The 14,004-nt window shown below is 47.6% G+C and overlaps 1 protein-coding gene across 3 annotated transcripts; it reads right to left on the reverse strand.

The window, feature by feature from the left end:
* Positions 1 to 1,222: 1,222 nt before the first annotated feature.
* PICK1 (protein interacting with PRKCA 1) lies at positions 1,223 to 10,822 on the reverse strand. Of its 3 annotated transcripts, none has more exons than XM_064702423.1 (13): positions 10,411 to 10,549; positions 9,844 to 9,934; positions 9,159 to 9,270; positions 8,567 to 8,695; positions 8,377 to 8,443; positions 7,021 to 7,110; positions 6,545 to 6,598; positions 6,383 to 6,445; positions 5,918 to 6,051; positions 5,058 to 5,150; positions 4,172 to 4,222; positions 2,793 to 2,937; positions 1,223 to 2,539 (listed from the first exon to the last, which is right to left on the reverse strand). In XM_064702423.1, exons 2-13 carry the CDS (start codon positions 9,882 to 9,884, stop codon positions 2,298 to 2,300), a joined length of 1,221 nt encoding a protein of 406 aa, XP_064558493.1. In that variant the 5' UTR covers positions 9,885 to 9,934; positions 10,411 to 10,549; the 3' UTR covers positions 1,223 to 2,297. The 3 variants fall into 3 exon arrangements, with proteins under 3 accessions (XP_064558493.1, XP_064558491.1, XP_064558492.1); XM_064702421.1 differs by lacking the exon at positions 10,411 to 10,549 and adding an exon at positions 10,750 to 10,822 and having other exon boundaries at positions 1,246 to 2,539; XM_064702422.1 differs by lacking the exon at positions 10,411 to 10,549 and adding an exon at positions 10,553 to 10,690 and having other exon boundaries at positions 1,246 to 2,539.
* Positions 10,823 to 14,004: the final 3,182 nt, after the last annotated feature.

The raw sequence follows: 14,004 nt of genomic DNA on the forward strand, positions 1-14,004 counted from the left end.
GGTAGTTGGCAGGATCCATAAAGCCATTTAAACACAGCAGGGGAGTGGGGACATGAAGGAAAGGGTTTCATTCTAGCTGCTCCCAAACAAAAAACAGCAGCAAATGATGAGCAAAATAAAGCTGTTGAAGAACATCAGTTTAAGAAAAGAGAAGAACTGGAGATTGGAGGGGAGAAGGTAAACCCCATGAGGCTGTACTCTGTCCCACCATAGCTAACACCACTGTTAGATCTCATATTGAGCTATTCACAGTGGTGACTTTGGGCTTTTTCCTACTCAAACTCACTTAGAAATATCCCAAAGACTAAACCCCATACCAAACCCCAGTTGCAAAGCTCTGGGAGAATGAGAGCAGCAGCAAGGGTGCTGGGGCCCTGCAGGCATTCACCCAGTGCTCTCAAAGCTTGTTTTCCCTTTCCAACAAGGAAAGGTCGCTGTTTCTACTCCACCAAGCTGCTCTGCAGTTCTTTCCCCAGTAACCCCAGGCTGGGTTTCCCTTATTCACTAGTATGCCCTCCAAGGAGCTCACAGCTTCCCAGAGGTCCAAGGTCCACAGCATGAAAACAACTCCCTTGTCAGCCAGGCCAGTCACTAGAACAAGGTCCCCTCTGTTTCCTTGTCACAAGCCAACATTTCCCACTAAGCCTCCCGCTCTTAAATTATTTTCACAAAAGCAAATAAAAGCCCTCAGGGTACAAGGTTTCACTACAGACAGTGCTGCAAGATTCCCAGACCTCTTCCTAAAAAACCCAGCTATGCTGCTTTACACTTGGTTTCAATGGCTTTTAGGCAGACTCTGCTGAAGCATTTTCAGTTCCCCCTCAACTGCTTCGTGTTTTGGCCCAACAAACAACTCTGAAAGAGGATCAGGGACTTAAGCATCAGCTGAAGCTTGTGATGCAACAGCTGAGCTGTGCGGAGAAGCTGGCCGGGAGAGGGACAGGGATGCCACCTTGGTGGGACTAAGGCACCTGGTGGCCTTTAAGAGGCTGGTGCTCCCCTGGGAAGATGAAATGCAGAGCAGCTGGTGCACCTGGAGGACTGGCCTTGCTACAGCATTTATAACTCTCTTCCTCTGGAAATCTGCACTGCACTGACCACCACAGGTTGCTATAGTGATTATGCACCAGTACAAGACAAAAATGGCTAGTACATGATACCCATCTTCCCAAGATTACCTTAAGATTAAAACCAATGGAAGATAAGCAAAAAAACCTTTCATAGAAAGGCATGAAGGACATGAAATTAAATGTCACATATTTCTTTATTACAGACAATAGTCACTACACCAGTCTGTTTAAGTTCTCCAGAGCAGCTTGACCATGGATGGCTTTTTTCCAGCCACCCACAGAGATGAAGAAGCTCCAAAAACAATCAAAGAGAAACACAAATCTAAAAAAAAGAAAAATCTTGATCATAAATTAATGCACTTAAATAACTTCTCCCATGACCACTAGAATGTAATAACAGAGAAGTGAAAACCCCTGGCCCAAGAACACCACCACTCCTGGCAGTTGCGCTGCCCATTAACAGATGAAGTGCCATCTGCATCTGGGATTGGCCCACAGGGATGGAGGGAGAGGAAGAGAAAAAGAAGAAGGAAAGAAGCACTCTCACTTACCTCAGCTTTCCTTTTCCCCCTTCCCTTCTGCTAGGGAATGGGAGGATAGCTACTGCTGCTGGCTGGCCCAGAGGCAGCACAAAATAGTTGTGCAGAGAGGAGAGCATGCTAGTCATTCTTTATACTAAAAAAAAACCCCAAAGCCTCTTCCTCTCTCCACAAGGGCTTGCGTTCCCTTTCTATTTTAAAGATAGGGTATTTCCATCACAGTCCTAAGGTGGATCCTCAGAAGGAGCTTGAAGACAGCAAGCAGTGACGCCAACACTTCCCCACAGCACAAGGGGAGGATGGAAGGGGGCTGCCCTCACCATTTTTAATCCCCTCCAAACCCTTAACCAGCTTCCATGTGCCAGAGAGGAGTGGTGCTGCCCCCGTGCTCAGCAGAGTCCTGCCTGCACAGGGGCACATGGTGGTGTAGGAGTGGCTTTTTCTCCCCATGCTGCAGTACCCAGGTTGGGTACCAGAAGTCTCCAGGGGCAAAAAGAATTATCCACGCAAACAAGCAAAGGAAAAGAGACGAAAGCAGAGGTTGGTCCCAATCCAACCAGCTACCCCACCCAGAGCAGAGAAGGAATCCCAGGCTGGACACACAGAGAAATGGTGGAGGATGAATGGCCACGTGAAATACATGTTTTCATAAGTCTGCAGAGTCCTCCCTCTGGTCATGCCGACACACTCAGGCATCATCAATGAGCTTCTCTCCATTTGCGTCCTCCCTCCCGCTACCCTCTCTCTCGCTTTCTCCTTCCTCTTCCGCCCCATCTGTGTACGTGTCCTTCTGCCCATAGCTGAGAGTGGTGCGGGCGAGGTCCACCTCGATGGGAAAGACATCGGCGTCCCGGAGCACGGCGTAGCAGTCGTCGTAGTACTTGGACATGGTGGAGACAAAACGCTGGAGCTGGAACACGATGTCCTGCACTGCAGTGGAGACATGTTGGGGGAAAAAAGTGTAAAAGTTTCCTTTCCAAACACTGTGAAGGCTGTGATCAAGCTTCCCTTACCAGTGTTAGATACCATTGCCTACACATTTTGCCCCTCAGAGCTGATGTCTCGGGTACAGCCACAAAGGAGCTCTTCAGCAAAGAACTGAGCTGCCTTCTGAGCCGAAACAGAGGAGGAACAGAGAGGCCAAAGTCAAGTCATGTCTGCTGAACTCAGCAGTGGCACTCACCGTGCTTCTGGTCCAGAAGCTCTATTTTCTCCAGCACGTCCTTCCTCATCTTGGCAAAGCGCGTGCGAGCCTCCTGACGGCAGCGCAGGATGAGGCGATACTCGTAGTTCCCAGTGCTGACCCGGTAGAGAGGCTCACCCAGAGCCTGCCAAAAACACAGCGCCATGTGAGGGACTTGCACAGCAGTGCTTGCACTCAGTCTGCCTACCAGAGTGCACTCACAATGGCCTTGGGTTATCATGGACCTCTCAGGCACAAGGGAACTGCAGTCAGGAAGCAGGAGGAACACTGAGCCGTGTCAAAAACTGGCAGTCAGTGCGGCCACTTTGAAGGCCGAGCACACCAACCATGGTAAAGCATCACTACTAAGCAAATACAAAAGGACAGGCACCTTTCAGCCCAGCATGGAGAGGTGACATGGCTTCTTACCTGGACTAGCAAGACAGGCATTAAGAACAAGTTTATATCAAGCACACAAAAATTCTGCCCTCCTCTGTAAGGTTTTCCCTGTATGGATTGCATAATGAACTACATATCTACAAAGGGAACCCTCTGGTATCTACAACCATCCAGACAAAACACTGGAAACCAACAGGGAGGGACCTATACATCATCCTGCAAAAGTCTGGAAAGGGGTTAGCTCTGTCAGCAATGAAGCATCCTTCCCTTGCACCTGTGAACACAACATACAGAAAAATCTGTGCTACAGATTACGGCTCTCTAACACCCACTGCACATGCCAAACCGAAAGGTGCCGCTCTGCTGGGCAAGACTGGCATTCTTTCCTTCCCATTTAGAAGGAAACGTATAACGAAAGATTGTGTTAGGAGTTTCATTCCTGCCTGGCACTTGGGAACTAGGCATTCCAAGAAATCAAATGCCTGCTCTGAGGTTGATACCAAGGATAAAAAAAGATGTTGCTCTTATGCAGGGAAATTGGAATTTATGGGATACCTTTAGCTATTTTAAACAGAGCTGTTAAGGATTGAAGTCCTAAAACTCTAAACTATAAACCCCCTATTGTTAACAGATATCCTTTAATCAATTTCCTTCACTTATAAATGCAGCTTCACATGCATTTTGCTACAGAGAAGCTAAATCTCCATTTCTAAGAAACAAGTCTTAATGATAAGCTGTGCACTACACACAAATGGAATCTGTGAAGATAACACCTTAATCCTCCTTACATAACCTAATAGTACTTAAACACTGAAAAAGGCAACCACGGAGCAAACAAGCTGCAGTGCTCCCCAGGTAGCATTTAAGCATCCCCTATTTCTAATACATTAAGAATAAATGTATGTAATTCCTTAGGATGCATTCACTTGTTTGGGTGCTGACAGGCACAGGAGTGCTTTTGCAATTGTACTGATACTCACAATGCAGCTGTACTCTTCATCATCCATCTCTTTGACTTTCAGGCAGTAAGACTTTGCAGAATTAAATATTAAAAAAAAAGCAAAACAAGAGGGAACTATTAAAAATTAGAAACAACTTTATCATCGCCCATACCCATGAGGTTGCACCATTCCAAGCCTTTCTTCAGTGGACAGACTCTGAAGAAAGCACAGTGGGAAAAAATCCTGTGTTCATCTACTCTTTGGGAAAAGCCAGTACAAGAAAAGTATGAGATGGGAATAAATAGGAAGGAAAACAAAAATATTAATTGCAGGGAGGATTGATGTAGGAAGAGATTCTACCATATTCCCTTGCCTTAGGGCAGCAGCTCCAAGTACTACTCTCAGCAGGCAAAAGGAAATAGATTCGTCCAATTAGAGAACAGGTGAACTGAGCAATCTTACCCTTTTTGGGTAGAAAACGAAGGCTGAATGGAATGAAGGAAGGAAAAAAAGGCAAGGTCTAAATTAGAGCAAATATGACTTGACAGTTGTTTACTTTGGCTAAAGAAAGAGTGTCCAAAATTACCTGAAAAATATGTAAGGGGGAGCTCTTTAGAGGAGTTCAAGAGTCTAAGTTGCAGAGAAACTCTTTAGAAATAAATCAGGAAATAATTCTGATCATGTAGAAAATAAGTCATATGGGTACTGTAAGATCTTTCTTACCAGTGAGAAGTGTTAAGTTAAAAGCAGGTATCTGAATCTGAATAATCTGTCAGTAAACAAAGAACTAGAAAAAACAGGGCATTCTCTCATGGATTATGGAAGGATGGATATGTGATCATATAGGCTAGATGTAACTTTCAGGATGATTCTAGGAAACTTAATTTCAACCAACACTTAGAGAGAAAAAAAAAAAGCAGCTCACCAAATATTCAAACTTGACATCCAGGTATTTTTTGATAGTCAGCCTTGTGTCAGGAATGGCTTTATTCAGATAGGTATTCAAGTCAGTGAGCATCTGCAACAGAAACACCCTCTTGCTGAATTAGGACTAAAAAACGTGACTAGAATTCAAGTGCAACCTTTTCCCCAGCACAGGCCATGAGGCTGCCTCTAAACTCTTCTTTGAACTCCAGCACATTTGAAAGAAAATGTTTTATCATGGCTCAGAATGGTTAGAGCCTCCTCTACTGTCACTGGCAAGTGGTTCCAGTGCTACAAATGCTTGCCTAACTTACAGCATGGATTCATCTGCTTTTGACTCATTTTATTTTCAGCTGGTTCTGGAAACAGCTCTTCTTGATTCAAAGTTTTATGGCTCAGCATCATCTATCCAACACAGCACTGAAAGTGGTGCCCAAATCAACACTTAAATTCTCTCTTTGCTAAACTAAGTGCAGAGATCCCCTGGAGACTCTCACTCCTATATAATGACTGAAATTCTTACATTGTTCCTGGGCTGCTTGTCTGAACTCTTTTAGTGACACAATGCAGTTATGGGTACCAATATCAGGTACTACACTGGTCAGTGAGACAACTCCTTCATTCCCAAAAGAGGAGAGGAATATACCCATATGCAGAAATCACAGGGACAAGGTTGATATATTCATTATGTTACCTCTCAGGTTCTTTTCATTATGAAGAGAATTCCCTGAAGGAAAGCAGACAAGGATCCTTCTTCCCTTAATGAATGAACTTTTAAGACCACACCTTTAAAGACAAGCTTCTGCCTTTCTAGATTCCCCTCTCCTCCAAACCCTTTACTCCTATAGTTGAATTCTTTACCGGCTTAATTGTTTTCAGAAGGTGAATCCCAAACTTCTCAATGTTGCGATGGGCATCAGCAAATTTCACAAAGGCTTCGCTCGCAGCTGGTTGTGGTTCCCGTACACCAATGACAGAGAAAACATCTCCAAAGGCTGCATGGGCAGAATAAACACAGACAGATGAACAAAGAGATGAACCCTGAGAAAAATCTTGTCTCCAGTATTAGAAGTCTCTCCCATAACCTTACAATTAGCTGGGGGATGATGCTACATGTGGGAAATAGTAAAGGTAAGCTACATATTCCCTAAAGACCAGAGCTTGGCAGGGCATTTCCCCAATGTCTCATGTAAAGGACGGGGCCTGTGTTAGCACTATGACCGGTAATACAGGAGAGCAGCCCTTCACAGCTCATTTCTGCAACCCTTGTTTTTTTTCGAGTGCTCCCTTTTTTTTTTTTGTGCTCCCTTTGCTAAGATTCTTTACCTCTGTGTGTCTGAGATAGCTCAAAGAAAGCCCTGAGAAGACTCTTGGTGTGCTCTGTCAAGCCTGTGAAGGAAGCCAGAAAAAACATTTAAGTTACTTCACTGAAACACAATGAAAGTATCCTTCTCTCCCATCTGCTGTCTGATGGAATACCAAGTTTACCTTTGTATAACTCTGCAGTCCTCTCCAGCTCCTCTAATCTCTTCACTAGTCCATCTAAATAGAAACAAGAATCAGAATAAAGAATTATAACAGTCACATTCAAGACATGTTTAAGACCTGATCAGTTGGAAAAATACCAGTTTCATATATTTGGTTCAAATTTCCCTCACCCCTTATTGTCTGTCCTGTGATACAACATGGGAAGCTTTTAAAATGACTGCAAACTTAGTTTATAGTGTGGGGTCATCATCTATTGGCATTCACTAAGATGGTCCCTGCTTTAAATGAGTCTGACCTGAGATAACACTTAAGTGGCCACAGCGACAGGCTGTATCACTCAGGAAGGACAGAAACAGTCACAACAGCAAAGCAGAGCAGAAGAAAAGAATGTGGACCATGGAAGCAACAATAAAAAGCAGGCAAACACAGGACAGTAAGCATTCCATTAGGAAAATGTCCTCCTGGACAATACCTACCATTGCAAAGTATGGCTCGGCTCAGCCCCAGGGCATCTGCTGTCCCCGAGCTCATGTTCTCCACCAGCCGGTGCTTCACCTTCTTCAATACTGAAGGCCAAAACAAAGTGACAAACCAGCATCAGGGTCACTTCCACAGGCAGGAAAAGCTCACCAGCACATTCCACTGGTTTTCCATGCACTGGATAAACTGCACTTAACTCAGTATTGAGGCAGCAGGAAGAAAGAATGTTGCAGAAACAGAGCACTCTAGTCCAGCCATGCCTAACACGTTTTCTAACTTGCCTATCTGCCCTGCTCTCACATCCTAAACACTTCAATCAATAGAGCTCCAGCAATTATTTTGGAAGATTGTCCCAATAAATCACTCTGCTATAAGCAAAGCACTTATCTTGATATTTGGAACTAAACTTTGCTTATGCTATCTGCTGTATGACTTCAGCCGAAGTAATGGGGCTGAAAGACAATCAGGACTTAACGCTCAGTGCTGTCTCTTTCCTTACGTTTACCTTTTGAATGCTAATTAATTTTGCCACCTCTTTAAGGAATTTCTGCCTTTGGTCGTCATACCCTACAAATTAGTAGAGATATCTACGCCCTCCTTGGAACCATATGACTCCATCACCTTTATTTACAGGCAGACTTGCCTGCAGATCCCAAGAACTCAGCTGAAGCCACAGTGTTCTGAAAAATACCATATTCTCATCACACTTCTGTTTTCCCACAAATCCATCTCACTATTCACAATTTTCCAGAATTCCTGTCAATTTATTAGCACCATAATCACCAGGAAAATAAATGAGAGCAAAGAGAATGGATACATTTTGCTGAAAGTGAGAAAGGCAGACCATATAAAGGAGACAGCTGTGTAGGCTTAGTTCTAAACCAGACACTTTGTTTCAGCAATAAAGGCTCTCCTGTCTCTCATAAAATTTATGTTTGTACAAAACTCAGTGTAGACAGGTATTTCATCACTGTTCTCCATGGTTAGAAATCCCCACCAATGCCTTTCAATTGACACATTCCTGTGTACATCTCAAAATAGGTCAGCCTAACTTACACACATTAAAAATAGATTAATTAGATTATTATGCAGCTGAGATTCATCATCCATGCTAAACACAGCACAGAAAAACAAGCCTCCCACAACAACAATTAAACCTTGATTTAACTTTCAAGCCTATTTCAAAATGTCAGGGAAGGATTTTTTTTAAACCTGTAATTCTCTTTGACAGCATCCTTTTGAAAACAACTGAGTTAAGAGCAAGAAAGGAAACAGATTTGGTTTTAGCTGGAACCAATCTTTCACCCTTCTGCATCATTTTAACACTCTAGGGAGAAAGAAACCAGTCTTACCAATATCCAAAGACTTGCCCTGCTTTGGGTCAGCCTGAAGCTTGTTGTAGTGTATTGTCACTTCTCCCTGCAGAGAGAGCAAACCCCAAACTGCTGTGCTGGAAGCAGGCAGCAGCAGCTCCCTTTACCCAAGGACAACAAGCTGCCAAGTACAACCCAGAAGCTCCAGTGGCCCCCTCCTACCTCTCACCTTTACCATCTGTATCATCTTGGCCACCTCCACTTTGGTCTTGCCTTTGACGGATTTCCCGTTGACGCCGGTGATTTCATCCCCGGCTGCCACGGTGCCGTCCAAGGCTGCTGGAGTGTTATCGAACACCTGGGGCAGAGACAGGCCCTGCACTCAGGAGAGGGGCAGGGCAGGGCTGAACAGCACACCCCAAACACCTGCACTCCTCCCTCTCAATCCGCTGCTGCTCTGTCCATGGCGAAGCTGCAGTTTTCCCCCTTCCCAAACCAAGAGGTGGGCTGACCATCTTGCTCCCTCAGGAAGTTCTTGCCCCTAGGATGTGCCTCCTCAAGCACAGGATTTCCTGGTGCTGGGAGTGTCACACTGTGAATTCTAACATGCTCTCCAAGGAGAAGGATAATTCCAGCAGTCTTAATTTAATTCTTCCACACCTACTAGGTACTAGAGTAAGGAAATCTTTTCACTGGAAAGTGAGATGTCATCTCCCACTCTGAAAAAAATAAACAGCATAGGGCTGTCTTTCCACACTTCCCATCTCTCAGGTCACCTCTGTTTTAAAAAGATGGCTTATTTTTCCTCCCCAGGCGCCCACCTGGACGATGTAGAGACAGGGGCAGTACTGTGCTCCTCCTCCAATGCTGATCCCAATCAGGTTCTGAGAGTCCTTCTTCAGGGTCACTGTTCCAGGTACAGTGGGGATGCCCCTACAAAGAGAAAGAAAGAACTGAACATAGGCAGAGCTGCCTGCATATGAAACAACTCTGGCATTTGAGTCAGTACAAATGGAAAACATCATGGGCACTGCACATCCAAATTCATTCCCCCACCTCTGACACAGGGTCTATCAGCATGGGCCAGCAGGGAGCCTTCTGTGCCATCTTTCTCTTGGGGTTGCATGCAAGGATTAGAGGTGCAAGAGACAATCTCATCCATGGCTAGGCACTGAAGAAACGCTATCATGCTTTAGTGTTTCACCTGGACTTAGTGCTGGGCTGAGAGGACAACTTGCACAGCATAAACGTGATGCAAATCAAGTGCTCTATGTTAAATGCAGGGCAGTCACTGCAGAGCAACACAAATATTCTTCTTTGCTTGCCAGCACAGAGATGCCTCATCCCCACTCTCCAGAGGGAGCAAGAAATCAGCACTGGACAGGAAGGCTGATGCTCAGCACACAGTGTCACACACAGGTAAATTTATCAACTCTCATTAGGCCTTGGTTGCAAAGCCTACTTCTATTGTAAGAAACACCAGGAAAAGACAAGTGAAATACTCACAGCTTATCTTCCTCAATATCATAGTCCAAATCTGCAAACATTGTTTTGGTTCAGTGGAGTCTGTTTGTCTGAAGCTGCTTATTCCAAACTCCTGGGAAGAAAGAACAGAATGAACCAAATAAAAGAATGATTGCAATAGAAAAAAACAGAGAACCAGCCAGTCACCCTTATCAATCTCCTTTTTCTTTTTTGGGATGCCACATTGTGGTCTCTGCTCTTATATCAAAAGATGAAAAATTAGTCAAGTGTCCCTGGTTCTCTGCTCTGCACGCGAGAGGATGGATCCCTCGAATTTGATGCTGCATGCTCCAAACCCAACACTGACACACGTGCAGCGCTTCCAAAGCACAGAACAAAACGTGGTCCCTTCCCGCAGCTGCTTCTTCCCACGCTCGACCTTGCACCGCGACTGCTAAAATACTCAGCTTTATCCCTGACATCCATCACACATCTCCGTGCTCCCGACTTCACAGCAATTCACATCACTTTCTGACATTCACCGCCTGTCTCGGCAGGCCGTGCTCAAGCTTCCCACCGAAAGCCTCAATTATTTCCCCATGCAAAAACCTCGTTTCCATTTAATTTCGGACAGCAATTAGCTGGCACGTTTGGGTTCCGCCCACCCTTCGGCAGCACCCAAGGCACGGCGACGCCGTGAGGGTGTGCGCCTCCACCACACCCGACCCTGAGGGACCCGCGCTTCACCCACAGGGCAGCGGGGCCGGGCAGGGGCAGCGGTCAGGGGCTGCGGGCAGTGCCGGGCAGGGGCTGCGGGCAGGGCAGGGGCAGCGGGCAGGGGGCGAGCACAGCCCCCGCCCCAGACCTTGCCCCGGCCCCGGCCCCAGCCCGGCGGGAACGTCCGGGGGCAGCCGCGGGGGGGCGTCCCTCAGGGGCCCCCAGGCTCACCGGAAGCGGCCGCGCGGCACCGTCAGCCCCCGCCGGCCACGTCACCGCCGGCGCCGCCCGGAAGCGCCCGCCCGAGCGCCGCCCCCCGCGCGCCCGCCGCGTTGCCATGGGGACCGGGGGAGCGGGGCCTGGCTCGGCTCGGAAATGGCGACTTAGGGGTGCCCTGATCGCTCTCTGCAACCCCTGAAAGGAGGCCGTAGCCACGTGGGGGTCGGCCTCTTGTCCCAGGCAACAAGAGCACATAGTCACAAGCTGCACCAAGGGAGGTTTAGGTGGGATACCAGGAGGAATTTCTTCACGGAAAGGGTGGTAATGGGAATGGGCTGCCCAGGGAACTGGTGGAGTCACCGTCCCTGGAGGTGTTTAAGGAAAGGCTGGATGCGGCACTCAGTGCCATGGTGTGGTTGACATGGTGTAGTTCAGTCACAGGTTGGACTCCATGATCTCAGAGGTCTTCCCCAACCTAGTATATTCGGTGATTCTGTGAAATCTCTCGGCACAGTCACGATCAGCAGTGACCTGAGGAAGCATGGGACGCCGGCGGATGTGGGAGCCAGTCAGCACAGCTGTGTGCAGAGCCACTGCCCCGCCATGTGTGCCGCAGGATCGCCACGCTTCCACGCGTTCTTCTCCTCTGCCCTGTGTGTGGGGGCAGTGGTTGCCTGTTCAAATGGTTTTCTGCCTCCATCATGACAGCACCACCACTGGGAGAATGCTTTGATTTCCCAGAGAAATGTGGTTGTCTTGTCGCATTATGTGTCATCTTTTCCAGCTGCTCCTGGCTTCTGAGCAATTACCAGGCTTCCAAACCCGAATTACTGACACAGATCAAAAAAACCCAACCCCAACATTGTGCTCTTTGAACTGAAAACTCCTCCGTGACTAGAACGAGGGCTGGCCATGGCGATGACCTCTGCTGCTGGCTGAGAGGGTGGTTAGTGGTTGCAGTATGCAGCCCCGTGAGCCTCTTCTGTATACATCAAAACACTGACTGAAGCCACCCACAATGCTGGACTACAAGGGGCAAGAGTGTGCTGTTAAAAATCTTTTCACAGTCCTGAGTCTAAGATGTGATTTATTTATGAGGGAAAGCTGAATGAGAAATGCAGTCCTTCAGGTGGGAGCTCTCTGAAGAAAAGAGACTGACATCCTGATCCTGGCCACTGACAGGAGATTCACATCAGTGGAATTGATGGGCCAGACCCTGATCTCTGCACGAAGAGCTTGCTGGGGCTCGGCAGCGTGACAGCACCTGGCTGTGGCTGCAGGTGATACAGAGAAAATGGACCCAGACTCTTCTGAGCGTTTTTGCACAGCTAAAGACAAGAGGAAGGGGTTGCAAGTTGCAGGATGGAATTACAGTGCAACAAAAGGAATAAAAATCACTGTGAGGGTGGGTAAGCACTGTTACATCAGCCCAGAGAAGTGGTGGAATATCCATCCCTTGAGACAGTGACAGTTTATCTGGACACATTCTGCGATGCTGCGTTCCTGAGAGAGACCCTGCAACGCAAGCAAAGAGGTCACCCCGCAGAGCCCTCCTGAGCCCCAAAGCTGAGAGCTGGTTAATTAAATGTCACAGGGGCAGAACTCGAGCCCGCTATCCGTCCCACGCCCCGGCAGGACTGCTCCGTGCGTCCCCGGGGGGCTGTGCGGGGTCGGGCCGTGTATCCCTCGCTGTCCCCGCGCTGTCACCCGGGGCCTGGCAGGGTCGGGCCGTGTGCCCCTCGCTGTACCCGCGCTGTTCCCGGGGGCTGTGCAGGGTCGGGCCGTGTGTCCCTCGCTCTCCCCGCGCTGTCACCCGGGGCCTGGCAGGGTCGCCCCCGGCCGGGCTCCATTCCTAAGGGCGGAGCGCCGCCGTGTGGTCAGTGCCCGGAACTGCTACTGCAGGAGGGGCCTGGTTCAGGGTTTGCGAGGCTGGGATATTTCTCCTGTTTTACTGCAAAGGGGAAAAAAGAGGTTTTTCACACACACAGGAGAACACCTGCATAACGTGACTCATTTGCCTGCGCCCAACGGGATTGCTTAGAGCCTTGTGCATTGGCTGGGTGTCGGTCTGGCTAAAAGAAGTTGCAGGACCTCATTTCTGCTGCTGCTGCCCACTTCTGCTACTAGAGCTGCAAGGGAGATGAACAAGCAGTGAATGTTTCATTTGCTGGCAGTTCCTGCCATTCAAAAGAAAGACAATAAGCAGACCTCGCCCGAGGTGAGAAACTGGACCTGCTGACACTGACAAGGCGAAAGCCTGTAGGTCTGATGAGCCTTGTTTTGTGCTGCTCCAGTGAAGTGTGTGCGTCATGCATGTCCTTCAGTACGCCCCTGAAGCATCAGTCTTTGTACACGTGTGCTGGCTGACCCTGCCTTTTGTGCACAGCTGCCCCAAAGTGTCCAAGATCGATTGGATTCTCTCTATGTGAGATAGAGTATGAATCTGCATGTGCCCTAAAGCCACATCTGTCTCAGTAGTGGAAATCCATTGCCTGATTGCCTCTTCCCAAGGGGAGAAGTAATTAATTGCTGATGAAAATGGTTACCTAAAATAAAAAAAAGTAAGGTTAGCCAGCATTTTAAAAAATCCCAGGAAGCTGTTCCTTTTCAAGAATAGGTCTGATTAATTTTATCAAAAGTTTGAAATGCAGGTTTCTCTTGAAAATTGGGCACACTGCTTACAGTCTACCAGTACGGCTTTAATCAAGAGGGCTTAGTTTGCACATACAGAGATTTTTCTATCCACAATTACACAACCCATGAAAAGTTTGACTCTGAGAGTAAAAACTCCCTTCTGCTTGTCTTTCACCACGTGTAATAAGGAGTCTGCTAGCAGATCACACGTTGCATGACTGGTTAGCTTCTTGGCACTCAGATGTATTTCTGTGTACTGGGGCTGTGCTGAATCTCATGTTTCTGGCTGCTCTTCTGCTACTGTTTTCAGTGTCAACATGACTAACTCTGCACTAACATCCTCCTTGATTGCTGTCCCTTGAGCTGTGTTGTCTGTTTTGGGGGGAACTTTCAGTGAGTAAGTGTGGGCATTGTATTCCCTGCCCATCACTGCACAGCCTGCCTGCCCTATCCCTACCCCACTTCTGCTGGGTGCTGCCAACACTTGCAGCAGCCTCTGTAGGGGCAGGTGGGACTGTTGGGGTGCAATAGGGGACTGCTTTCTCTGGGTGTTTTCATTGCCCTTCCTCTGAAATTTCCTGCATTTAGGATTCTCCAAGGTTTATCCAGAGGGAAGCTGAGGGAAATGGACAA

This window comes from Zonotrichia leucophrys, chromosome 1A (genome assembly GCF_028769735.1).
Source record: "Zonotrichia leucophrys gambelii isolate GWCS_2022_RI chromosome 1A, RI_Zleu_2.0, whole genome shotgun sequence".
Classification (NCBI taxonomy): domain Eukaryota; kingdom Metazoa; phylum Chordata; class Aves; order Passeriformes; family Passerellidae; genus Zonotrichia; species Zonotrichia leucophrys.